Raw genomic sequence first — 27,710 nt, forward strand, 5'->3', positions numbered from 1 at the left:
GTGCAGAGGGGTTCCAGGGCATCAGTGCAAGTGGAGAGTGGCTGGGCCCAGGACAGAGGCCGTTTAGAGAGGTCCAGTTGCAGGATCAGTGCAGTTTCAGTGAAGAATATTAGCTGTTCAGCAGGGGAGAGGGAGAGAGAAAGCAGAAGCAAAGAGGAAGGTTTTGAGGTGCTTCCGGAACCGGAGATGACTGTGAAGATACCTGTCAGTGTACAATGTGAGATGCCAGGAAGGGTTCTGTTGGGTAATGACCTGAAAACCCTTGGAGTAGTGTCACACACCCCCAGACCTCCTAGTAAAAGGTTACAGGAGCTAACCAGACCTGCAAGAGAGAAAACCATGAGAGGTTCTTCTCTGGAGATGATGAAGAAAGATATCACTCCTTATCTCCACTGGAGCAACTTACTGCAGTCTCTAAATCATCAGAAGCAAATGGCCAAGACTTCTAAGAAGAAGCCAGCTGCAAGCACTCCAGTGCTTCCAACAAGGATTTCCCCTAGGTTGTCCAAAGTTACACCTGTATCTGCACCTCCAGCTGAGGCTGAGAGGGAGGTACAACCATGTGTGGTTGAACTAGACTCTGAAGAAGAGCTAGTAGAAGGCCAAGAACTTATTGGAGATCTGGATCCTGTTGACCATCCTGAGCTACAGTCTTTACTGGCAGAAGGTGGACCCAACAGGGCAGACTTCAGTAAGGGACAAAGAGAATGTCCAACTCTGGAAGGTCTTCGCCAGCAGGCAGCTTCTCAGGCCGATGGGTAAGAGCCTGGGAAGTATAGGTTTCACTGGGAAGATGGCCTCTTCTACAGTGAAGCGACTGAGTCTGCACCTGGATACTACAAGCGGCTTGTAGTACCTCAAGGAAACAGACAACAGTTCTTGCAACTAGCCCATGAGATTCCTTTGGCTGGTCACTTGAGTTTCAAGAAGACCAAGGAAAGGGTCTCACTCTACTTTTATTGGCCAAAAATGGGGGCTGAGCTAGATAGGTTTTGCAAGAGCTGCCACACCTGCCACACTTCTGATAAGGTTGGTTCTAAGAATGTGGCACCTTTAGTGCCTCTCCCAGTAGTGGGAGTCCCATTTGAGAGGGTAGGGATTGAGATTGTTGGTCCCCCTGATCCTCCAACCTCCTCAGGCAACAGGTTTATCCTTGCTGTAGTAGACCATGCTACTAGATACCCTAAGGCAATTCCTATGAGGACTGTTACAGCTCAGGCTGTGGCTAAGGGCCTCCTTGGTATTTTTACCAGGGTTGGGTTTCCTAAGGAAGTAATCTCTGACAGGGGGTCAAATTTTATGTCCCACTACAAGAAAGCCATGTGGAAAACCTGTGGAGTTACTTACAACCGCATACCACCCTCAGACAAATGGATTGGTAGAAAGGTTTAACAAAACCATGAAGAGCATGATGGGTGCTTTAGAAGAACCCCTTAAAAGAAAGTGGGACCTTCTACTGCCATGCCTTCTCTTTGCTTATAGAGAAGTCCCTCAGGAGGGAGAAGGTTATTCTCCCTTTGAACTTCTTTATGGCCATCCAGTCAGAGGTCCATTGGCCCTGATTAAGGAGGGGTTGGAGAGTGCTCCTTCCCCCAAGCCAGTCAGAGTAACTGACTATGTGATAGGTCTCCGGAGGAGAATGTCAGACATGATGGGAGAAGCTAGTGATAACCTGAAAGCTGGACAAGCTTTGGTCAAGCATTAGCATGATCAAAAGGCTAACATGGTTGAGTTCACTCAAGACCAGCTAATTCTAGTTATGATTCCAACAAGGTAGAGGGCCTTGCAAGATAAATGGATGGGACCCTTCAAGGTTGTGGGTAATCTTGGAGAGGTGAACTATCTGGTGGACTTGGGCAATCCCAAGGAGGCTCCCAGAGTCTTCCACACCAACAGACTAAAGGCATATGTTTCCAGGCATGAAGTAGGAGCCTTGCTTCTAGCTTCATCAGAAGAGGAAGAAGAGAGTGAAGCTCTCCCTGATCTCCTCAGAGGCTTACCCTTGGATGAAAAGATTGAAGGAGTAAATCTCTCTTCAAATCTAACACCTGAGCAACAAGAGGAGTGCAAATCTATGTTAAATCAGTTTGCCTCCCTGTTCTCACTTTCACCAGGCTTTACCCCTTGGGGCCAGCATGATATACTGACTGGTGACTGTCTGCCAGTCAAAAGCAGAGGATACAGAATGTCAGTGAATGTAAGATCCCTCATCAAAGGGGAGGTCAGCAAGATGCTTTATCTCGGGGTAATAGAGCCCTCTACTAGTCCATGGTCTAGCCCAGTTGTGTTAGTACCAAAGGCAGGATCCAAAGAATTGAGATTCTGTATGGATTATAGAGCTCTTAATGCAGTCACCAAGACTGATGCCCACCCTTTGCCTAGAACAGATGAGTTGGTGGATAGACTTGGTGCAGCCAAGTTCCTCAGCACATTTGATCTAACGCCAGGCTATTGGCAAATAGCCCTGACAGACCATGCCAAGGAGAAAACTGCATTTTCTACCCCAGTTGGCTTATACCAATTTAAGGTTATGCCTTTTGGACTGAAAAATGCACCCGCTACATTCCAAAGGATGGTAAATCAGGTTCTAGCTGGGATGGAGGACTTCTGCATGGCATACTTGGATGACATTGCAGTGTTCAGCCACTCCTGGGAAGAGCATGTAAACCATCTAGGACATGTTTTGAAGGCACTTGAGAAGGCCAACCTGACCATGAAAGCAAGCAAATGCCAGATTGGACAGAGTAAAGTGGTCTACCTTGGGCATGAGGTAGGAGGTGGAGAAATAAGGCCTTTGCTCAGTAAGATTGAAGCTGTGCAAAATTGGACAACACCTCCTACTCAAACCCAGGAGAAAGCCTTCTTAGGCCTCACTGGATACTACAGGAATTTCATTGAGAACTATGGGACCATAGCTTCTCCACTGAATGTAATCTCCTCTCCAAAATTCTCTAAGAAGATCAGATGGAATGAGGAGTGCAATCAGGCCTTTGAAAACCTGAAGAAAGCTCTTTGCCAAGCACCAGTACTGAGAGCTCCTGACTACCACCAAACTTTCATTGTACAGACAGATGCTTACAATGTAGGTATAGGTGCATTCCTTAGCCAACTAGATGGGAAAGGTAGGGAGCACCCCATTTGCTTCATCAGTAGAAAGCTGAAGGATCCTGAGACAAGGTGGGCAACAATTGAAAGAGAGTGTTTTGCCATTGTGTGGGCTCTGAAGAAGTTTAGGCCATACTTGTATGGTTCTACTTTTGTCATTCAGACTGACTACCAACCCTTGAGATGGTTGATGCAAATGAAGGGGAAAAATCCAAAACTATTGAGATGGTCAATCTGCCTTCAAGGGTTTGATTTCACATTGAGCAGAGGTCAGGGTGTCACCACCAAAATGCTGATGGTCTCTCTAGGATGTATGTCATCGACTAGAGGTATGAGATTCATCCAGGAGTGGATTAAATCCTCCTGTCCCTTAGTCTGGGGGGGGCGAGTGTTAGGGAGAATCCTCTGGTAAGGCTAATTTCCCAAACCTAGTGAGTCCCCCAGCAGCTCTGCTGGATTTTTGGGGTTTATTTTTTTCTCCTGCTAAGAGTGAGACTCTTTTTCTCCCACTCTTAGGCATGATTTGAGAATGTCCTTTGACTGTGAATGTGTTTTGTGGGCTATTACCGCCGGGTTATTTATTTAATATTTATTCCCCGGTTGGGTCTTTTTGCCAGGACTCGGTTTTAAAATGGCGTTTGTGTTCGCCTCTGAAACTCTAACCCAAGTCGAGCCCTTTGTTCCACTTTTTGGCGGGCTTCTCCACAGAAGCCCTCCAAATGGTGCCACTCTGTCTGGGGTCAACAGGATGTGTGGGAGGGGGATTAGGCACCCTGGACTGAGTTGCCTTGGCAACTCCAGTCGCACTCTTGTGTGATTGGCCCAGTGGTGAGCCGCCCGGCTCACCACTTAGCATGTTTGAGTGACAGCTAGGCTGATGAATGCGGGTGTTGCTGCATAAAAGCAGGCCTTTGGGGACTAGAACTTCAGAAGTCGCCACAGGCTCTAAAGAATCTGAAGAGTGGAGAAGCTGAGCCATCTGCACCGACGACACCACCGGTGGAGCCCTGCTGTACGAACTCACCACTTCCCCACCAACAGAGGAGATCTTCTTCCAGGAGAGTCTTCTTCCCTTTGAGCTGGTGGCACCAACCAGTTCGCCTTTTTCGCCTTCCTGGATCGTCTTGTGGTCGAATCTCCCGTGCCAAGCACCCCGGCGGCCGGATAGCCACGCTTCACCACTACCGCGAATAAAAGGGTTGTACCTTTTAATCAGGAAACTCTGCGGCTGGTTTCTTCCCTGGCAGTGCAACAACCTCCAGCTTTCTTCCTCGTCGAGATCTTCTCTTCCTCTGGTTGAAGCCATGACTTGCACCCGCTGCCAGGAACAACTGCCACCGCTGGAGCTTTCTCACCATTTCAAGTACTGTGTCCCGCCTGGTCTCCCTTGCAACAGATTGTCCAAGGTGTCCTGTAAATCCTTGACTTTGTAACTGGGTTGACCTCAGACCTGCTAACTTTGCCTTTCTGAACTGTCCAACCTCTTTTGACTTTTCTGCAAAGACTTTGAGTGCATTTCCACTGTGCGATCTTGGGCACATTCCGCATTGCTCGCTCCAGAGTGGGCCTGGCCTATGAACTTTTTGCTCTACAGTAAACACTGCCTTTCTTGACTTGCTGTGGTTTCTTAAAAGTGTTGGTACTGTGTTATTTTCCTACTCTGCTTTTTCTCTCCCTTTTTAAACAGATGATTGGAGTGCCATCTACGGTTACGCGCTCACCTCTGTTTTGCTAAATAAGTGGTGTCCTAACCTAGACTTGTTGAATAATTAACTAGGGAGGTGTATATACTTATAGTGACTGTGTTTGAACTTGCTTGATATATTAGTGCCAGTGTATTTTCATAAGTGTGTTTTTAAATAAATAATTATATACTTTTATACCAAAGCTCTGGTCAGTGTTTGCTTGTGATACTGTGTCTTTAGCCCTATTGTGTATACTCTATATACTGCCTAACTCTTCTTGAGAGAAGTCTGACTGCTCAGCCACAGCTACCAGGTAAATCTGGGTGGTGCAGACTGCTACAAATTGGGTTTACTGCTTACTCCTGTAGTCTTATATTTTTTGCAGTGGTCCCCAAGGGAACTGCACAGGTTTCTGCCTAACAACGCCAATAGACCAGAAAATTAAAGAGGATAGCTAAGCACTACACCTACCTGAGCAGTAAGACTGTAACAGAGCCATTTCAATAGGGCAGAAAATAAAAGAGGATAGCTAAGCACTAAACCAATCACTCACACAACTGAGCAGTAAGACAGTAACAGAACCAAGCCAATGGCTTTGAAAATAAAAGAGGATAACCAAGCACGACACCCATCACTCAGACACCTGAGAAGAAAGACCAGAGCAGAGCCAAGCCAACAGAAAAGAAGATAAAAGAGGATAGCTAAGCACTAAACCCACCTGAGCAGTGAGACAGTAACAGAGCCATGCCAACAGAGCAGAAGAGAAGAGGATAACCAATCACTTCACCCATCACTCAGATACCTGAGAAGAAAGACTAGAGCAGAGCTATGCCAACAGAGCAGAAGATAAAAGATGATAGCTAAGCACTAAACCCATGACTCACACACCTGAGCAGTAAGGCCGAAACAGAGCAATGCCAACAGAGCAGAAGATACAAGGATAACGAAAAACAACACCCATCCCTCACACCACTGAGCAGTAAGGCAGTTACAGAGACAAACCAACAGAGTGGAAAATAAAAGAGAATAGCTAAGCACTAAACCCATCACTCGCATACCTGAGCAGTAACACCAGAAGAGAGCCACGGCAATGGAGCAGTAAATAAAACAGGATAGCTAAGCACTACGCCCCTCACTCACACACCTGAGCAGTAAGACCGTAACAGAGCAATGCCAACAGAGCAGAAGATACAAGGATAACGAAACACTAAACCCATCACTCACACAATTGAGCAGTAAGGCAGTTACAGAGACAAGCCAACAGAGCAGAAAAGAAAAAAGGATAGCTAAGCACTAAACCCATCACTCATATACCTGATCAGTAAGACAGGAAGAGAGCCATGCCAATGGAGCAGAAAATAAAAGAGGATAGCTAAGCACTAAACACATCACTCACACAACTGAGCAGTAAGACCGTAACAGAGCCATGCCAATAGAGCAGAAGATAAGCGGATAACCAAGCACTACACCCATCACTCAAACACCTGAGCAGTAAAACAGTAGCAGAGCCATGCCAATAGGGCAGAACATACAAGGATAACCATTCACTACAGCCATCTCTCACATACCTGAGAAGAAGGACCAGAGCAGAGCCATGCCAACAGAACAGAACATAAGCGGATAACCAAGCACTACACCAATCACTCACATATCTGAGAACAATGTTCATTGTTTTCTCTAATTGTATGTTGCATGTTTCTGTTTGGATTAGCACCTAGGTGCGCATGGCACCATTACACACATGACCTGAATGTTGATGGTCACTTGGAATTGATTTAATTGTACACATTTATATGAATAGAAAATGTTCTCAACGTAGTGACCTGCATGCTGTGCATCCTGGAGCTTTGTCCAGGACCCCAGGTGCCGTCTGCCAGGACGACACCACTAACGGCATTAAGGCACACACATATAGTGCATGACATAGCCACAAGGTTTGTTTCCAAGGAGCTGTTTATTGTATAATCACATTAAGGCACATATATAGTTATGACATATCCTCTAGATAGGTGTTCATGGAACAGCCATTACTGCCATCCACTTGAGATATTTCTATCCCCATTGATTATCCACGTCTAGTATTTTTTCTATGTCCATGGGTTACGGATTTTCTTTTTCCATTTTATTCGATGACTTTTCCTGAAACTAGCCTAGGACGTCCTATAATTACTTATTTTCATCATTTTCAAGCCCATTGGCTTGTTTGCAGACACGGCTCGTGACTAGCGCCCTCCTTCGTGGAGCCGCGATCACGTGTCTTATAAAACCAGGTTGCTCGGCAACGCGCCGATGCAACGAGGACAGTCTGCTTTTGGCAGACGCGGAGAGAACTGCTCCGCTCCGTTTTCTACAAACGGTAAGCTACTATCCACGGTTGTTTTAACTCAATACGTTTAGCCACGCTTGGATAGACCCTTTATACATACCTTCTTGTTCATAGTTACTGCTCGCCGAGCCCGGTGCAGCAGTGCGGTTTTTGAAGCACAAAATTTGCCACTATTCATTCACCTACATCAGGTAATGGACCCGATTCCCTCGTAATTCGTTATATATCACATCTTAACTCACCTTGGTACTGATCTGGTTTGTTTCTCTTTTTTCCGACCTGCCTACTGTTTCTGCACACTACATTACTGGGTATGTGTAATCTTTCATTTATTATTTTACTTAACCATTTGGATGATGACTGTTCATGTTCATGTTTACACACATATGTCCTTTCGAATATGGGATTGATTATATATGGATATTAACCATGATATGGCTGGCACAATTACATGTAAATGTCATGTTTAAATGGATCAGACTTGCCCTGATGAAGGAATTGTTTTATTCTGAAATGCATTGGCACAATATAAGTCTATGGATAGAGTGACTTGTGGCAAACTCTTCCTCACTAAGAATACTATTAGTGATTACTTGTTACTTTTTTCATTAAAAAAACCTTGGTTTGATGGATAAAATCAACAGTAAATTACAACTAACATAAAACCCGGTTTGGGATTCCAGAGAGCGGCTGTATGATTGGGTATTTTACCTAATCTTTTGCTTCTACCAAGTGCCAGAGCAGAGCCATGCCAACAGAGCAGAAGATAAAATAAGATGGCTAAGCACTAAACCCATCACTCACACACCTGAGCAGTAGGCCGATGACAGAGCCATGCCAATAGAGCAGAAAATAAAAGAGGATAGCTAAGCACTACACCCATCACTCACACACCTCAGCAGTAAGACCGTAACAGAGCCATGCCAATAGAGCATAAGATAATAGGATAACCAAGCACTACACCCATCACTCAAACACCTCAGCAGTAAGACAGTAGCAGAGTCATGCCAATAGGGCAGAACATAAGAGGATAACCATTCACTACAGCCATCACTCACATACCTTAGTAGAAGGACCAGAGCAGAGCCATGCCAACAGACCAGAACATAAGAGGATAACCAAGCACTACATCCATCACTCAAACACCTGAGCAGTAGGACATTAGCAGAGCCATGCCAATAGGGCAGAACATAAGAGGATAACCATTCACTACAGCCATCTCTCACATACCTGAGAAGAAGGACCAGAGCAGAGCCATGCCAATAGAGCAATAGATAAGAGGATAACCAAGCACTACACCCATCACTCACACACCTAAGCAGTAGTACAGTAAGAGAGCCATGCCAATAGGATAGAACATAAGAGGATAACCAATAACTACACCCATCACTCACATACCTGAGAAAAAGCACCAGAGCAGAGACATGCCAACAGAGCAGAACTTCAGAGGATAACAAAGCACTACACCCATCACTCACATACCTGACAAGTACCAGAGCAGTTCCAGGCCAATAGAGCGGAACATAAAAGGATAACCCATCACTACAGCCATCACTCACATACCTGAGAAGAAGGACCAGAGCAGAGCCATGCTAATAGAGCAGAATATCAGAGTATAAGCAAGCACTACAGCCATCACTCAGACACCTGAGCAGTTTGGCTAGATCAGAGCCATGCCAACATAGCAGAAAATAGGAGGAAAACCAAACACTACTCCCATCACTCATGCACCTGAATAGTTAGTTTTCTGTTCCTCTCACGAGATACCTTCCAAAAACTTTTCAACTACACCGGGCCTCCCCACCTCACACTTCATTGTAGAAGGGAGCTCCTCACCACAATGGACCACAGATCGTCACGCATTCTGCACAGCCGACAACTTACCACTTACATAGCAACTGTTAACTGAACATTCCAACTGAGTGCCAAGGCCTCTTCACACATGCACACATAGACACACGTACATGCACATGCACACGCACACACATACGCACATGCAAAATCACAAACACAGAGCAATGTTGGGGCAGGCTGCATAACTGAATGCTTCTGCTGTCTGTCTTCCCATAGGGAAACTCACAACCAGATGAGTGTGTGTCACAAATCAGGGTGCAGGGGGGAGGAGCAAGATCCATCCCGCACTTCGAAGACCATGGGGTAGAGAAAACCCAAAACAGCAGAGAGTGCTCTTCTACGATTGCCAGACAAGCATTAGAGCCAGGAGGGCATTTCAATGGCAGACACTTCACCTACTAAATGCCATGTAGCATAAGATCACAAACAGTAAGCTAAGTATTCAGATGTCTTTAGTGTAGTCAACCAACCTTCATATTAAGATCTACCAATACGACACGCTACCCTAACCATGCTCTCTCTAAATATCAATTACATCAACTCAGCTTTTCACTCTTCCAATCATGGATGGCAAACATTCTCCTGAAAGTGAGCACACCAAAGAGGCTTATTTGATCCCCAAGAATGGCCAAATCCAGAAATGGATACAGACATTTAACTTGATGGCTTCTCCCGGCAGATCACACCCACTTCTAAGACCCCCCCGGCTTCATCATCGAAAGCAGCCTTTCCTTTGATACCCACAGTATGAAGAAAACCAAGACTGTCTGCCAACAGCTCTCTCTCACCTTCACAAAATGAAGCCTTCCATGCCACGCAGACTTCCGGACCATAGTCCAAGTTGTGGTTCTTGCAAGGGTAATACTATCCTTGCCAGAGCCCCAATTTCACCAATGAATGTTGTCCGGCATGCCACAGTTCATCCTCCAGGAGAGCTTAAGAAATATGAACACATTACCCCAACCCCAAGAGAGCTACACTGCTTACCCCGCCCTCAAGACCACACCACCTCCAGAATGTCGTGCATCACATACAAGGCAATGACACGCATGTTCCATCCTGCCTCCCTGAAATACTAACTATCCCAGGAGGTCTCAGGTAGCACCGGAAGCCACAACATCTCCAGGCTGGAATCTGAGGGATGCAAGAAGGAAAGAGTCAACACGCAGGGATTCTGATTCCATGCACCCAGACACCGAATGATGCCCAGCTTTGCAGTCACTCGACCAGGGCATGTGCGAAGGTCAAGCCCGAGTCTGAATGGGCCACAGGAAGGATGGTGGATGGAGAAATTAAAATGGCGTTCAGATGAAAAAAAGAAAACGGCGTTTCTCTTGTATGGTAATATAATGAACCATATTAACAAAAAGATTTCAAATTCTCAGAAGAAAAAGCTTTGTTTGAGGGCTGTAATATTTGCAATGAAAAGCCTATATACTGTTGTAATTTCTAAGTTATAGCACCAATCATACCTCAGTCATTCCATGCACCACTCTTGGCACCTAAGAAATGTTGCTGCGTCTGTACCGTGGGTTTCAGTCACACGAGATCGAGCAATAACAGGTCTGTGATGCCCTTAGTTGTGTGCTCTGTTAGACGTATGCATTATTTTCCTTGTATTCAAAAACCTAATGTATCTATGTGTATCTAAAGATTAGAAAGTGATTTTATGTTTATCTTTGTGAATATATAATACAATACCTGTAAGTAACAGGATTCAAAAAGCATTTGTGATCGTTTGAAGATATAAGAGCTCTGTAGACAGTGTTCCCCTTACGCATTAGGGCAACGCCACGCAGAGTATCATTAAGTGTCTCTGCATCCGCTGCATTTGAAGAGTGTACGGAATTTAGTTCTGAAGATTCAAATATTTCCTGGCGGGGCATCTTTCATTGTATTGTGTTTATACTAGTTAACTAGTCAGAGTTGGGAACACCCTCAAGTCTACACTTTGTACCGTGGGTTTGGCACTGTATGCGGGGTATGTCATTCTGTTCTGTTCCAAACTGGGACTGGTAAATGTACCCACAAGGCCTGTGGTCTCACACACTCGTATTGGCATTCATAGAGATAGTAGGTGAACTGCAAGCAGTAGAAGTAACCAGAGTTTGAGGTTAAATCGGGCAGAGGAACCCTATATACAAGTACTACAAGTGGATTCTTGGGACTAAAAGAAATAATGTAGGTATCTTTGGAAATGTATGAGGTTTGTTCTGGCCTAGATCGAGTATGAGAAAAATAAAGACTTGAAAGGAAAAATAGCAAAGCATTGAAAGATAGAGGGTTGCTCCTCAGTGCATTCAAATTGATACATGTACAAATGAGCATATGAGTCTGTGTGATGGACACCTCTTCTGAGAGTCTGTTTCTGGGCCTTGAGATGTAAGACCACGTGGTTGCCACCATCTTGCCTTTCCTTCATGCTTCAGGTCTGGTTCCTCGCGGCTGTGGTCAAACTCTGTATCTCTGGGTTCACGGGTCCTATAGTTTCCAAGACCAGGACTATTGCCTCACCTGCCATCGATACCAAGATAGGAGTCGCCGCCAAGGCTCGTCTTACCCTGAGTCCACAGTTGGGCAAGGGCTGATGATGCAGGGGGGTTTGTTTGGAATGCCGGGTTTGTTTGCAGGGCAAGTCCTTTGCCTGGAACCCATGTAATGTGGCTACATTGATATCTTTAATAATGTCAAAGGAGATGTTGTATGTGTGGCCATCAGTGAATTCATCACTCCCCAATGCTACAGAAGCCGAAGAAGCATGGGGGCACCCTCAGGACACCACAAGGCAGCGAGAGACCCATCCACTACCATCTTGCCGATAATCCCTGTGGGCTCTGGATACTGGTGAAGCAGCAAACCTTTTTTCTTTATTTACTTTCTCATTTCTTTCATCCTGCCATACTTTGCATTTCCTTGAAGCAGTAAGCGGGCTCTGGCAGTGCTCCTCATGAGCTCCCTCTGCACTTACTGAAGCTAATATCTTTGTTGCTCGTGGTGCAGCTGGGCTTGTTGGTACATCGTCGGCCACATCATCATGGCTGCCGGACTGGCAGCACCGGAGTGCTCTGCTTGATCAGGCAGCCTGCCCTTTGATTGGGCCTTGACCCATCTTCTAGCCCAATCAGGAAGCCGGCAGGCGAAAGCCGTCCCCCAGCCAACCCACACTAAGGCCCCTGTCTGTGCCTGTGTAGGCCTTCGAGGACTCGCATGGCCCCTTCCTCCTTCCTTCCCACAGCACCTCATGGAACAGCCACCAGGTATGCAGCCTGTTACCCCATGAACTTGGTCTTTTGCAACTTTCTTCAACCCTCAAGAATACCTGTGAGTCATGTCTAGACACTGCTATAGCTTTTCTCCACTAACCTAAACATCTGTTGAACTAAGGTGTGCCTATGCCTTTCTGCCTTCCTTGCCTTATCTTATCTTTCCAGAATGCATTTTTGTGACCTTGTGCAAATTCAGATCCTGGTGTGTTTCTTTACATCTCTGCACCCCATTTTCCATTGTTTTCTGTGACCGTGTGCAAATTCGAACCCTGGTGTGTTTCTTTACATCTCTGCACCCCATTTTGCATTGTTTTCTGTGACCTTGTGCAAATTCGAATGCTGGTGTGTTTCTTTACATCTCTACACCTCATTTTGCATTATTTTCTGTAACCTTGTGCAAATTCGAATCCTAGTGTGTTTCTTTACGTCTTTGCACCCCAGTGTTGGTTCTAAAGTGCTCCCATTGCATCTGTTGTCTTGCTGCCTCGGCTACTAGGCTGTCTGGTGAGTTGTTCTCATACTGTGCTCTGCTACCCACCTCTATCTTCCTCCTTTTTTTTCGCCGCCACCCCTATGGCAGTCACCATCTCCCCTATCTTTTCTAATTAGTATACTATAACCTATCCTCCCTCCCTCACAAGGTCTGGAGGAGAAAAGCTTAAAAAAAACACCCTGACCATTAATTCTGGCCAACTATCGCAGACACCTGTGTCAGTGCAGCTCCCAGACAGTTTTTCACTGATATCGTCTTTTCTGTCCCCTCTACAGATCTATGGACTCCTCATCTTATCTCAACTCTCTTTCCTCTCACATCTTCACTGTTCCTTGTCAATTTCATTCCAACACCTGCTGCTCCTTCTCCATCTCTCTCTGTCCCCCCACTCCGACTGGTGTACCACACCACTGTACCCCACTTTGTAAAACCTTTAAAGGCACTGACCTCCTCCATCTAGCCAAACTTAATGCTCGCTCTGCCACCAAGCACTCTGCCAACATCTGTCTCCTCCATGAAGTCCTTGATCTCGATATCCTTGCTCTTACTGAGATGTGGATCAATGCCATCTCAGTCACTGATTATGACTTGCTTCTCCCTGGGGGTTTCAAGATCATCTCTAAGCCTCGTCCTAACTGTGCTAGTGGTGGGGTTGCCTGGTTTTTCCCTGTGTGGGTCCCTTCTTCCCTCATACCCACGCAACCTTACTCTTCCTTCGAGAGCCTGGTTTGCAAACTGGTCATCTCTCCCACTTCCGCCCTGACCATTGCCACTATCTACAGGCCACCTAGCTCTATCACCCTCTTCCTCTCTGAATGGGCTGATTTCTCCTCCTCTCCTCTCATTCACCTCCAAACTCCTTTTCCTGGGTGACTTCAACATCCACCTTAACTCCTCTCTCACAGCATCCACTCTCTTCTGTGACCTCTGCACCTCGCTCCCCCAGTCCTGCCAACCTCGTTCAAGAACATCCGTGCGATGAAACGAGTGCCAACTGCTGCCTTTGCATCCAACTTCATCCCTCCTCTGTCCCCCAACTGCAGACTCTTCCACTGACTCTGCACGCAGCACCCTCCTTCTTGTCATCACAAACACTCTTGACATTATGTCCCCAGTCATGATGATCCGTCTGACACATGCTTCCAAGCGTAACACCTGGCACGACTCTGACAGCCCTGAAACGCAAGTGCAGAGTTGCTGAACATAAATGGCAGACCTCAGGCTCAGCCTCTGACAAACTTGCCTGTCGCCTGCTCCAAAGGCAATACCGACTCACCATTTCCTCCAAGAAAAGTGCCCACATCCAGACTTGCATCTCCGGTGCATCCAACAACACGGCTGAACTCTTTAAAATCTTCAAGGAATTTTAGCCAGTCCTTCCGCAATCTCCACCTCTCCTCTTCCCTCCTAGGCCCTCTGCAATGCATTGGCCACACACTTCACTGCAAAACCTCAGGACATTCTGAGCATCCTTGCATCTCCTTCCCCTTCCCCCACCCTCCTGCCACCTATGGCTTCCCATCCCCCCTCTGCCTTTCTCTCCTCCTTCTCTCCCATCCCACTTGATGAGGTCACTAGAGCTGTCCGCTCTATGAAGGTCTCCCACAAACAGGTCTCCCTCTGTTCTTTCTGAACTATTCAGGACAATATTGGCTCTCTTGCCCCTGCACTTGCTGATTTCTGCAATCACTCTTTCGCTATCGGGTCCTTCCCCTCTTTCCTCAAGCACTCTCTTGTGCGCTCCCTCCTGAAAAAAACTTCTGCAGACCTGTACTGTCCGGATAACTACCGCCCCATCTCTATCACTCCATTCCTTGGGAAACTCATGAAACAGCTTGTCTTCCCCCACCTAACCCAGGATACAGTTTGTTGGCTGCCTGCATTACCATCAATCTGTATTCTGAGTATCCAGAGGCACGGAAACTGCTCTTCTGAACACCTGTGAATAACTGCTTGCCTCTCTTGATTCTAACACTCCTGCTGTTCACATTGTACTTGATCTCTCCTCTGCATTTGCCATGGTTAACCACTCCATTCTCATAAAACGGCTCCACAATACCCTAGGTATCTCGGAGCAGGCACTGGACAGGCTGACCTCCTTCCTCACTGACCGCACCTCCTAGGTTGGCCTGGGCTCTATCTCCTCTCCCACCAGGCGCCAACCTTTCTCCCTGGCTCTTTAACACCTATCTTGCCTCGAGTACACACCTATTTTCTACCTACTCCCCTCACTTCCAGTGTTATCCAGATGACACTCAACTGTTCTTCATGCTTCCCTCTGATCCTCTCCTTACCTCCGCCATCATTCCTGACTGCCTATCTACCATCCAGTCGTGGTGTGCCTCTAATGATCTCCACCTCAATGCAAGCAAGACTGAGATCTTTCTCATTGGGACTCCCGCCCCCTCTTTCTTCCCCTCGCGGTAGCCACCCTCTATGGATTCTCTCGCTTCTCCGTCATCTGATGCCAGAAACCTTCGAGTCATCTTCAACCCCTCTCTTTTCTTCCTCCCTCACATCCAGGAACTTGCTAAGAAGTCCCACTTTCATCTCCACCTCCTCAAAGGAATCCTTCCTTTCCTCACTTTAACCCCTTCCTTTCCTCACTTTACCCCAGAAGCTCAGTGTCCCTAGAGCTCTGGTACTCTCTAGGCTTGACTGCTGCAATATCCTCTTCCTTAATCTACCCTCTTCCTCTCTACATCCCCTCTAGCTAATCCAGAATAGGGCTGCAAGACTTATCCTTGGCCTCAAGTCCAGGTACCACATCTCTCCATCTCTAAAAACCCTCCATTGGCTCCTGGTTGCTGCAGGGATTAAATTCAAAACCCTCTGCATCACCCATAAGGCTGTCTGGGCATGGGGACCACACTATATTCAACTGGCCCTCACTAAACACGCTCCCTCCAGATATGTACGCTCCTTCCTGCACCAACTCTCTGCATGTCGAGCGATTTGCTAAACAGTAAACTGGTTGTTTTGCTCACCTGGTCTCTGCAGAGGCGTTAGGGCACGGTTGTAGCCCTCCCTGAACTTGAATCACCCCCTTTAGGCCTCTCCCTCAGTAGAAAAGCTGTGAGCGGTGGTATGTGGTGATACTGCTCCTGCGTGGAGATAAGAGTGTGTGAGTGTGCCAATCTGTGATTGTTGTACCTCTCGAACCCTTCACCCCAAAGTACGGTTTCTGTGAGCATACACCAGCCCATAAAGCTCACCTGTAAATTCTGGAAGATAAGCTCTCTGTCCTGCTACTTCTGGCAGGGGCGCGTCGAATGGGTTCTAGTTCCTTCACTGATCCCTGATAAGGATTAGTACAGTCCAGCTGCGACTATGCTTCTCCTTATGATTGGTAAGTATTTCTTGAACTCTTGTGATGCTGTTCGTTCTGTTTAATGTCTTTATATGTTGCTCCTATTTATGCCCGCAATAATGTCTCGCTTCTGTTTTCTTCCCTTAGATGGAAATGCGGCCTCAATGCAGCTGTGAGAGGCGAGACGCGGCCGGATGGAAGATGGATGCTATCGCAATGTTCGACAGCAGGTAAGTGATGGTTTAAGGAAAGCGTGAAGTATGGCGAAGCGCAACCTTAAACAGACTGTTTTTTCGATGTCTAACATTGTCTTCTGTTTTTCCTTGCAGGCAATGCTGTCGACGATGGAGCGTGTCATGCTGCGGTGCCAAGATGAAGATTTCGGTGTTCTGGAAAGTGTAAAGATGAATACTTGGTTCGCCGAAGAGATGTACAGGTAAGAACAGCTTCCCTCAGTTGGTAAGTATGCTGGCAGGAAGCAGGATGTCCAGGAAGCAGGATCTTCAAAGGAAAGTCTGACCTCAGGCAACGGTGAGCGTTACGCTGCTTGCAAGTGCAGAATACTGCAAAGCATCTGTCTTGAGGATCGGGCAGCTTATATAGCTGAGATCGTGGGCACGCCCATTAGGGCCGGCTTACCAGCCACACCCTGCCACTCCTAGAGATTGAGAATGTGCGAAGGCAATCCTTTAGCAGCCACACCCAATAATACACTTGGGGCTGCTTAATGGATGGAATGTTCAAGGTTAATGCATCCTGCTTAATGGATGGAATGTTCAAGGTTAATGCATCTGAAGTGCTATGTGCATAATAAAAGCATTTTGGTGTTAAAGGGATGTTCTTGTTTACTTTTGTTCATGAGCCTGGTGCCAAAGGCGCCAGGACAGGGTCCACCCAGGTCTCCTGTGCATGCGACCCCGGCATGCCTGTGCCCCTGACTTCATGACCATGACACTGGTGGATGATCTCTTTGTTTGGCTGGCTCCCACTTATGGAACAGCCTCCCCCTTCCTCGTCTTTTTGAGCTGGATCTCCTCAAATTCCGGAAGCTCCTCAAGACTTTACTTTTCACTTCCTCCTCCCCCCTCTCCCTCCTTTGCTAAATCCCACAGTTGCTGAGATGGGTGACCGGGGCCCTTTTTTGTCCACGTGGGTCCTGGCTTCACACACCCCAATCGCTTTCAGCCCCCAACCACTCCCAGCTCTTGCCTTAGGCGCCCAATGGCCTGTTCTACTATTTACCAAATGTTCTCTGCCAGTCACTTAACAGCTTGCAACTTACTCCCTAGCACTTACCCTGTTTCTCCTAGCAATTACCCCCCAGAACCTCATGCCACCCTCTCTGCACTTGCACGCTCTGAATGCTCACAAGGCCTAGTAGGATCACATCTCTCTGTCATTGTAATATTTGCCATTCATGCTCATTTTATCCAAAACTCCACAAGGACTTCAACGGCTTCTAAATGCTTTGGCAGAATATGTCAGAGAGAACTACTTAAATCTAAGAAAAAACAAGATCATACAATGTAAAATAAAGCAAAAGTTAAATACTAAATCTAATAAATGGTTCTTAGAGGGACAAGAGCAAGAATGTGTATCTAGTTACATTTATTTGGGTATTAACATTGCCAATCATCAGGACGAAAGACACTATATGGATATTTTAAAAAACAAGCTAAACTCAGGAATATCACAAGCCACAATCATCCAGACCAAGTATGGGAAATTTTCCACCACACCAGCAATAACCTATTTCCTACAGAAACTCCAATTTTGCTATATGCAGCAGAGACCAAACCAATAATCGCTGAAAAGTCATGGACTTTGCTCGAAGGTAAATATTGGTGTTGAATATTAAAATGACTCAATCGTGTTCAAACTGTTTGGATGAGACACGAGCTGGGTTTAATCTCATTAAAGGTACAAAAAAGAGTTCTGCACACATATGTTGCTGCACCACAGGAAATATCACTCAAGGCTGTTTTTTTGCGTTTTCTTGCATTGATTTGCAAATATTTTTATTTTAGTTTTTGGCCCATGTTGATAAAACGTGTTTCGGCACTCTTAGTGTGCCTTTTTCAAATCTGGACAATGAGTGTTTAACATATTTCTAGCATAAACTGAACAAAAACATATAAACATAATATTTTGTAATTTTGACGTGCAAAGTTAAAAAAAATCATATTTATCAAGGAAACAAAAAGATGATAAAAAAACAATTCCCATCGATTTCCACAGTGCAACATAAAGAATATATAACATAAAAAGTTGTCATTTGTTACCCCATTTTGTAAAGCAGAGGGGTAATACATTTTGAGAGGTATAGAGAGGTAAATTATTCACATGACACAAATGGTAAGAGTTTCGGTTCAAAATACAAACAAACAAATTATTTGGATATAAGTATTACCACATGCCGTCATAGCGGCCCATTGTTGTGTTGACCCATATGTAATGGTAAGTATTCCGAGGGAGACGGAGAAAAACGAAATGGAGAAGGGCGGGGAGAGACATTAAGGTAGGAGTGACAATAGAAAGTAAATTGAGGGGAGAAAAAAACACAGCATATAAGAGTAAGGTTAGCGTTGCTAAGGTGTAAAACTTCCATTTGTTAACTGATATAAGTAAATCGGAAAAATCTCCAAATAGGGCTTACCTATTTCTTGGTGTTCAGACATTCACTAATAACGTTGTTTGAGCAAAATTGAAAAAGGAGTCCCATCAGACTGGTAAGCGATGTTCATGCTTGTCAAAGTGAAAGATATATATTGGGAAATACATTAGTTTTCCTTTGGGCACTACCGAGTTATCATTATACTCTTTGTCGACTCGATCATGTGCACAAAATACGTTCGCTTTGTTCAGAACTACCGTTTTACAGGTATACTCTTCATAACTTTCATTTTACAAGTGTACTTTTCAACTTTTTGCGGTCATTTCTTCACACTGCACTAATAACGTATCGTTTCGCTTTTGACACTGCGCATTGTTCAAAACCACAGAGTATAAAACATTGGGTTAAAGTGGCCATGTCCACCAGGGACTGGCTTTGTGGTAAAGTTATTCGAAATTGGGATAGGTTTGATAGGAAAGAAAAATGTGCTTGTGGTAATATGGTCATAGGGTTCTCTTTACGACTTCTGCAGCTGCCATGGAAAGCTAAGAGGGGCCCTGTATGGAACCCGCCTTCCTTTTCCATTGTGGCCATCTTGGAAAAGGATTTTCCTTCCTACACCGGGACGGCGCAGTCGCTCCGGTGTAGGAAGAAAAATCCTTTTTTTAGCACCCCGGGTTCCCGATTTGGGAACCTAAGGTGCTAATGGCCTTCATCCCCTATTACAGGGGCTGGAATGGGGGGATAATGGTCCAGAGACCTCATTATCCACCCTTACTTCGCTTGGGCTGATAACTTGTGCTGCCAGGCCGGTATCCACTGTTCCAGTCCCTGGAACGGAGGATAAATGCCACAATATTCCCATTAGCATAACACAAAATGTGTCTGAGGCCTGCTCATTTTCCCACATATGTGCACCATGAGCTTTGACCAAACCCTAAGGAAAGTACTTAAAGAACATATGACAAGGTTAACATCTAGATATATAGCACCTTTTTCAATTTTAATATTCTGACTGTCAATGAACAAAACCACCTAGCCTATATATGTCAGTGAACAAAAACAAGTGGCCCAGATATGTGATGTCATCAGTGATGTCATCAATGACATTTGTGATGTCATCTTTGATGTCCTGGGTGTTAGTCTTAGCAGTGCACGGTGGTGGCGCGAGTTATGGTTGCTTAGCTTACCATAACTGGCAAATTTCTGGGGGTTTTCGGTTTTACTTGTAACCATAACGTCCTTTTAACAAAGTTTTTTCATTGAATATTACACAGCCACACTAGTGGCTGTGTAGTTATGGTTAAGTTGCTGTTTCCATAGGAAGAGCACTTTTTGGGCGGCTTATAACTGCGCTCCCACTGGACGAATCCTCACCAAACTTTGCAAAAAAAAGTATATGGGCCACACTGAATTTCTTTGCAAAGTTTGGGGATGTTTGGGTCAGGGGGGGAAAGTTATAGGGGGGGGCCCAAAACGTCTTTTTTTCCCCATAGACTGAATGGGGGAAAAACTTTGCGCACACCTACAGCTCGATCCGCTGGACGGATTTTGATAAAATGTGTGGTAGGAGCAGGGGCTTGGTCCCGAAAGCATGCTTTTGTAAATTTGGTGATAATCAGTCCAGTAGTTTTCTTTAAAACGACCAAAAAGTAGGTGTACAAAAATTAGTGATATCTATGTCCGCTCCGTGGTCACACTTCCCTGTTCACTCCGCGGACAAGATAACGATTGGTTAAGGGGGTTAAACGTGTCCGCCGATTGGCTGCAGTGAGGCGTGATGTGCGTCAGATTGTTCGGATGCACCCGCCATCTTGGATCCGCCGATAGCACGGTGGCGAACAGAGGCGAAATGCAGTTTTGGGGAGTGTTTTTGTTTTGTCAGTGTTCTTGGGGAGGTTTAGGGAGTAAGACAAGGTTGTCCAACGTACGGCCCGCTGGCCACAATGTGGCCCTCCGAGCCATTTCATGTGGCCCGCGAGGCCATAGCATGGTTTATTTATTTATTTATTTGCTTGATGTTTTTCAGGTCCGTGGACCCGATTAATTAATTTATTTCTGTAATGCTGGGTCTGGCCAGCATTGTGGAAATAAATTAATTAATCGGGTCCACGGACCTGCCATTTGTCCTACTTCACTTTCCATGGGTGACCTGCCATCGGCCATAGATTGGGATGGGTTTCTCTCTGGAGATCTGGAACACGTTCTTTTTCAAGGAAACATTCCGCAAAATGCTTAGTAATAAAGTAACACATGGCGTTACCATGGTATTAGTATACATACACACCACGGCATTTGGAGTGAACCCCTTGTAGAATACGACGCGTGATGCTGGAACCCTGATTGTACAGTGTTCATTCGTCAAATGGCACCTCATTTATAAGCCTTTACATTATTTTGGGACCACTCCTCTAATTTTGACCCTCTTGACAGAATCACACCAAACTTTGCAAACTCATTTGGAATCAGGTCAGAAATATAATTGCAAAATTTCCTGCAGTTTCATTAAGTGGTGCCAAAGTTATAAGCCATCCAATAACTGCTTTTCACCAACCCTGAGGTATCTGCGAACTTCTCAGGACTGTTCATGGACTTTTACGGTGGAAAACACCCGTTTTTTTGCTTCTTGTAGCCATACCCCATCCCATCCGGAGCGAACAGGGAAGTGTGTCCGCGGACATAGGTATCACTAATTTTTTTGGACCTACTTTTTGATAGTTTCAAAAATAACCAATGGACGGATTTCCACCAAATTAACAAAAGCACGCTTTCAGGACCAAGCTGCCACTCCTGCTGCAAATTTGGTGAAAATCCGTCCAGCGGTTTGGGCTGTAGGCATGAGCAAAGTTTTTCTACATTCAGTATATGGAAAAAAAAGAAATTTTGGTACCCCTCTATAACTTTCCCCCCCCCCTTGACGAAACTTCTCCAAACTTTGCAAAAAATTCAGAGCGGGCCATATACTCCTTTTGCAAAGTTTGATGAGGATTCGTCCAGCCACCCAAAAAGTGCTCTTCCTATGGGTTTAGAAACTTAACCATAACTACTGGGCCGCTACCGTAGGCCCAGTAATATATAAATATATATCAGTAAAAGAACTTTGTTAAAATGACATTATGGTTAAGTTGCGCTACTAAAAACCTATGAAATTCAGTAAAAAAACTTTGTTAAAGGGACGTTATGGTTCCAAGTAAAACTCACCAGTTATGGTCAGCTAAGCAACCGTAACTCGCGCCACCACTGTGCACTGCTAAGACTAACACCCAGGACATCACAGATGACATCACAAATATCATTGATGACATTTGCAAAAACACTTCGCAAAGTTTGGTGAGGATTCGTCAAGGGAGAGCGAAGTTATAAGCCACCCAAAAAGTGCTCTTCCCATGGAATCAGCAACTTAACCATAACTACACAGCCACTGCTATATTAAAAATATATACACATTTATTCCAAGGCCTTTGCAACAATGACCGTAGCGAGCAATCACAATAAAACTCTAGTAAACCAACACATACCAAACCAATACAATATATATACAAATACAAACGAGTCTAAAGCGTTAGATGCACGAAATGTGTAGTCCACCTAGAAGGGGAGGAAAACAGGCAGTGCGAAATAATGATTAGACCCAGTCCGCCTTCAGAGGCACCTAACTAAAAGGAAGTCCAAGCCCTACGAAGAGTGGAGCCTTGTGCTCAAAAGTACCTGCACACGCTGGTGCCACCGGGCAAAAAGGGGAGTCTCTTCGAGGGAATCAGGCAGTTCAGTTTGGTGCACAAATGAAGAAGAACATAATTCCGCGACTCAAGCGCAGCCTCCACTGTGGGCAGAAGCAGAGCGCGAGTACGGAAAGGCGTGCTGTTTGACACAGCGGGGAAAAGCTATGGGCTCCTGCAGGAGGGCGACCAGTTCCTAGCTATGCTACTCACCGGTCCCCGATGCAAGCAGACCCAGGCTTCTCCGCATCAGTTTCAGTGCTGCCATTTTCAGGGGAGCAGGGGACGTCTCGTCATCGTGTAGATTCTGCAGCAGCAGAGTTGAGTTAAAGATGTCCCAAACGAAGTGAACCCGCACAGTTTGTTACCACAGCAGGGCAATGGAGCGGCCGTGTGTATCTCAGCCAAATGTAAACTACTCACTTCAGACCTGGGAATGCCAAGTGTACGAATCGTGTGAGAGTGACAAGGACTCAAAATACAACACAACCTGGCGGCGGTTACAGAGCAAGACTCCTGGGTAGGCTGGTCAGTCTGCTGTGTGGCCCAGAGACACTTCCGAAGGCTTACGTGCAGGAGATGGTGAAGATGCCGAGAATAGCTGTTCCCGCTATTCCAAGGGTCGAAGTACCAGTAAAGGCCTTCTGGTCCGATCAGAGGTAGAAAGGGTTTCACAAAGCGACAGCAGTGCAGAGGAGCAGTCCTTCAGCGGGTCACCAGCGATTCCTCGGTTCAGCCTCATGGTTGCAGGATACTTGGCTCCTGTATTCCTTTGTTCAGGAGATCGACATGGTAGTGGCGTTTCCAGCCCCCTCTTATCCACGGTTCCCTTCGCGCCAAAACGGAGGGGACCCAATGGGAGATCCGCTCATCAAACACTCACACCATACGTGGACCTATCACGGACCACGGTGGTCCCAGGCATTCACACCACACTAGACTCTCTGGCACCCAGGATGTGTATTGGGACCAGACATCCCAGCCCACATCCTGGAGGCACACACAAGGCCTGTAGAAGCCCGCGAAAGCATCTGTGTTTCGTGGTAAAGTACATGCCCAAATAAGGAAGGCCCCGGGTCGGCTCGACCTGGGGAAAGTGAAGGGGGCAAGACGGTCAGCGGACAGGACAAAGGAGCCTCGTGGTCTGGCCATTTTGGGAGCCAGGCCACCATTTTGGGCTAAGCGCGAGAAACGCGCTTAAAACGCCAAAAGGAGCTCAAAAACACAAGAAACGATCGCTGCCACCATTCCCGTCCGTGATTCACTTGCACCGATCATTTACAATCCAAACAGAGTATCTAGGGCCTGTAGAAGACTAGAGACCCAAGAGAGCAGTAACTTAGCTTACAGTGCCCTCTTGTGTCATGTTGCACGAAAGCTGCAACATGATAAAGAAACTACGGAAAACAGCGTTTCCCGGTACTGACTGTCTTAAGGGCATGTCAGTTTCCCTGTAAGAATGGAGCGAAAGTCCAGAGGAGTGCGCCAGAAGGCTGCACTTCTCTGGCAAAGTCTAGATCATGGTGAAAACAACAGCAAAAAGTTTAGGGGTTGCCACATGGAAAGAAAATTACCCACAATTAAGAAATCTTTCCTAACACTTCCCCAGAAGCAGCCAGTTGAACCTTCTGAGCAGTGTAAGGAGGAAGGCTGCTGAGTTCTGCTATAATAATGAAACAAAAGGGGTGATGGCTGGAAGGTTTAGAATTAATCTTACCCTCTGGCATTGCTCTGGGCAACCCTGCAGACCACCTATAACAAATCAACTTCTGGGGTACCAGAGGTCCAGGGGTGAATATGGATTTCTAAATCATCAATCAGCCCCACACCTCTAGCACAACAGAAGGGATCTGAACAGATTGCAAACACAAGCAAATTATAAGCCACCTTGTCCAATGTTGGTAACATGGACTGAACGGCAGGCTTATCTCTGAAAGGTCGTGGTTCATTTATTAGTTGCAACACAGCGAAAATACAAATACTATCCAATGATGAAAGAAACTGTCCAGTCCAGGTTGTATCAAAATATATACTTTATTTATATCACAGCAGACAGTTCTAAAAACACTACGAAATACAACCCACCCTGTAAAAGAATGCAGAGGACAGACAGTTTCACAAAAGGAAAAGGGATGCACTCTAGATACTGATAGGAGGGTAGTTGGTATGGTTAATAACCACAACAGTTTGTTAAGGTTTCTTGGCTTTACCACAAAGGGAGAAAGGCGTCTTAAAACATCTTTAGTGGCCTTCTGCGAAGGACCAGGGAGACAGAACCACAATGTACCTTGTGCTGCAGATGTTCTTCGTGCTCGACCGGATCGAGTTAGCTTCAGGGCTCTTTGCAGCCTTCTGTGACAGAGTTCGAGTTGGGAGTTAGCTGCGAGTATCAGGCGGCAAGAAGGTTCTGTGACCGAAGCTGGACGAACTGCTGAGGGTTGGCCTACAAGGCAAATCGGGGTCAGGAATCATTGTCTCAGTGCTGACCGGTGGTTCTGAAGCACTGGTCGAGACATCTCAGATGTTTTTAAGTGACGGCAGCTTGACAACGGTCAACGTTGATGTCGGTTGCAGATCAAGGAACTCGACTGGCAGGAAAATGTCCCTTAAGGCAGACGTCGGTAGATGTTCATCGAAGCACTTCTCCCAGCTTCTTCAATGAGATTGTTTCATCCTTAAAGGCGGATTGCCCACAGCTGTGGAGTGTGTTGCATAGAGCTGCCTTGTACTGGGTTGTAGGTGCAGAGACCTTCTGGCACTTCCTATCCAGGAAGCATGCAGTAGAGCCTAGCAGGGCACGCTGTTTGCTGGCTGGATACCGATAATGTAGCGGTTGGAGGGTCCTCTGAGTTCATTATCTCCCTCTGTTCCCTGGAAGGTGCTTAGGGTAGGTATCTTGCTTCCCTCTTTAGATATCTTGGCATTTCACTGGCCAGGGTCCAATGTTGAGTTCTTCTTTGATACTTCAAGTGAAGTATTCAGATTATCTGCTTAAAAAGGGGCTCCAGCCCTCTTTTAAAGCCAAGTGGGCTAAAGTGATTGGTGTAGGCTAAGCCTACCTTATGAACCGAACCAATCCTGGGGTCCCTGCCAACAATATTCTGTATGCGTGAGAACATAACCAGAGTGCTTTGCAACAGGAAAGGTAAAGGGGTGAAAACAGGAACAAGGTGTGCCCCAGAACTAAAATGGCAGAATCCTTCTCTCAGCAGACAGAGCTCTGGCCACACTCCTAAATCCCACCCATCTTCCTGTCTGTCGTTGTTCAAAGAGCCTCTCCGGTTAATGGTCCTCGGTATGTGGTCCCTGTTACAGCAGCAGGTATTCCTTGATTCTGCGGTGAGACCAGCCTCTCTGGCTCCTGCAAACCCCATTCTCGTATGTTATGAATGGGGTGCCCCTATCGGGCTGTCTTACTGTAAACAGCAGTCCCAGAGATGACCGCTCACAGTCATTGATATTGAGGGCGGGAGCTGACTTCAGGTTGACACAGTCACATATGAAAGGTGTTTGGGTTTCCTGTCTCCTTTGTTAACCTCTGCAGCCAGGCCCCATGCGGACCTGTTTGAAATACCCTCTATTGGTATTTTAATCGATGCCACCAGCTGCAGGGCCTAACAAAAGAGCAGGGTGTATCCATAGAGCATTTGTTAGTTAATCAGGCTGGCCATGGCAGGGGGAATGTTTGGACCTCCCCCTTCCTGGAGATGACAAAGTGCACTCCTGGCTGTCACATTCAAACTAAATATGACAAGGCGACTGTGCCTGTAGTCTGTGTCCACCCAGAGTACACAGGTCTATGCATTTGTCATGGCGTGAGCATAGGTAAATGTGTGTGGATTAGCCCCACACATTTTCTTGAAGTTGGTTCTACCATCATTCCATTTAATTAAAAATGTCAAAAAGCCCAGGACAGTGCACGCCCACCATGCGGATGATTGAATACCTCACACCATCATTCTTCGCCTGCCAAGCAATTACAAAAGGGGAAAGACCATATGCAAATCAAACTTGGTCCAACCTCAAAAGAGGCAGTCAAGCCCAAACTACCTGGTCACATCCCTTCTGCACGAGACCACAAGCATCCCTAAACATGTTTCAGCCTCATTGGACCTCATCGGTGAGGAGTAGCTTGTGCCTGTATAACAAGCAGGCACAGGACCCACGTCTGGGCATAATCGCCTCTCTCAGGTTGACTATAGCAAACAAAAAGGGTCATGGCTGAAAGGTTTAGAATTAATCTTAACCTCTGAAATTGCTTTGGGCAACCCTGCAGACCATCGTTCTTCACCTGCTAAGCCATTACAAAAGGGGAAAGACCATATGAAAATCAGGCTTGGTCCCACCACAAAAGGGGCAGTCCAGCCCAGACTGCCTGGTCACATTCCTTCTGCACAAGATCACAAGCATCACCAGACATGTTTCGGCTTCATTGACCCTCATCAGTGAAGAGTAGCTTGTGAATTCCCATTTAGGTGATATAAGAGATCAATCTATCAGAAATGTACATGCAAATACTGAGATATTCAGAGCAATTGATAAGCACAATTTGATATCAAAATTAATTATTGTTACACAACTATTCAGTCATCTATTAGAATATAATATGAAAACAAATTGTTGTCATACACTGTAAAACCACTCATTGAAACAAAATAATAGGTTTTGAATTTAATAATTATGAAGAATATGGTCTTTAAATAATCAAGAGTTGAGCGGATGACTCTTGGAATTAAGAATCACAAATTTACTCAAAGGTGTCCCTTGGATTTGAGGAAACAACCAAGAGAAATTAATCGTGTCACACTCATACTCACAACCATATACTCATTACCTAAGGCGCAAACATAAGTGCACGAACCCAATTACAACTATTTAGATTATGTAGAAATAATGCAGCACCTGATAGTAAAGAGTCTTGTCTAAAGCTATGGTGGTAACAGCTTCATTCACACGGCCCACGTCCTAGTCCAATAGTTGGTGGTCACTGTGATTCGGCACCAATACATTTCAAGACGTTATTCACCACCTGAACTCTGATTAAGAGAGGATAAAGAACTTGAAAAAAGGCAGAATTGTCTTTACCCTACCACTGTGGGGATTGTATGATTACTCAATCAATCTTCTCTATTGAAGGCATAGAAGCATTGTTAGATCTTGACATGAAATGCCTCCAGGTTATTGAAAGGAAATGTTGTCGTTGTATCCTTGGTCTACCCGCTTGCATACCAATGTCACTGATAATGCTAGAGCTAGGGTTGATTTCGTTAAAAGCCATAGGGCCTCATTACACGGTAGGTGGTAACCATGGCGCTATTAGCCCCATGGTTGCCTCCGG

The 27,710-nt window shown here is 45.8% G+C and overlaps 1 protein-coding gene across 1 annotated transcript in view; it reads left to right on the forward strand.

The window, feature by feature from the left end:
• Positions 1-2,611: 2,611 nt before the first annotated feature.
• Positions 2,612-27,710, forward strand: part of LOC138504940 (uncharacterized) — a 42,718-nt gene continuing 17,619 nt past the window's right edge. The window contains exon 1 of the mRNA XM_069625330.1: positions 2,612-3,082. Coding sequence (XP_069481431.1) covers positions 2,612-3,082 — 471 coding nt within the window. The remainder of the gene's footprint in view (positions 3,083-27,710) is intronic.

The sequence above is a fragment of the Ambystoma mexicanum genome, chromosome 11 (genome assembly GCF_040938575.1).
Source record: "Ambystoma mexicanum isolate Mex_15411 chromosome 11, UKY_AmexF1_1, whole genome shotgun sequence".
Classification (NCBI taxonomy): domain Eukaryota; kingdom Metazoa; phylum Chordata; class Amphibia; order Caudata; family Ambystomatidae; genus Ambystoma; species Ambystoma mexicanum.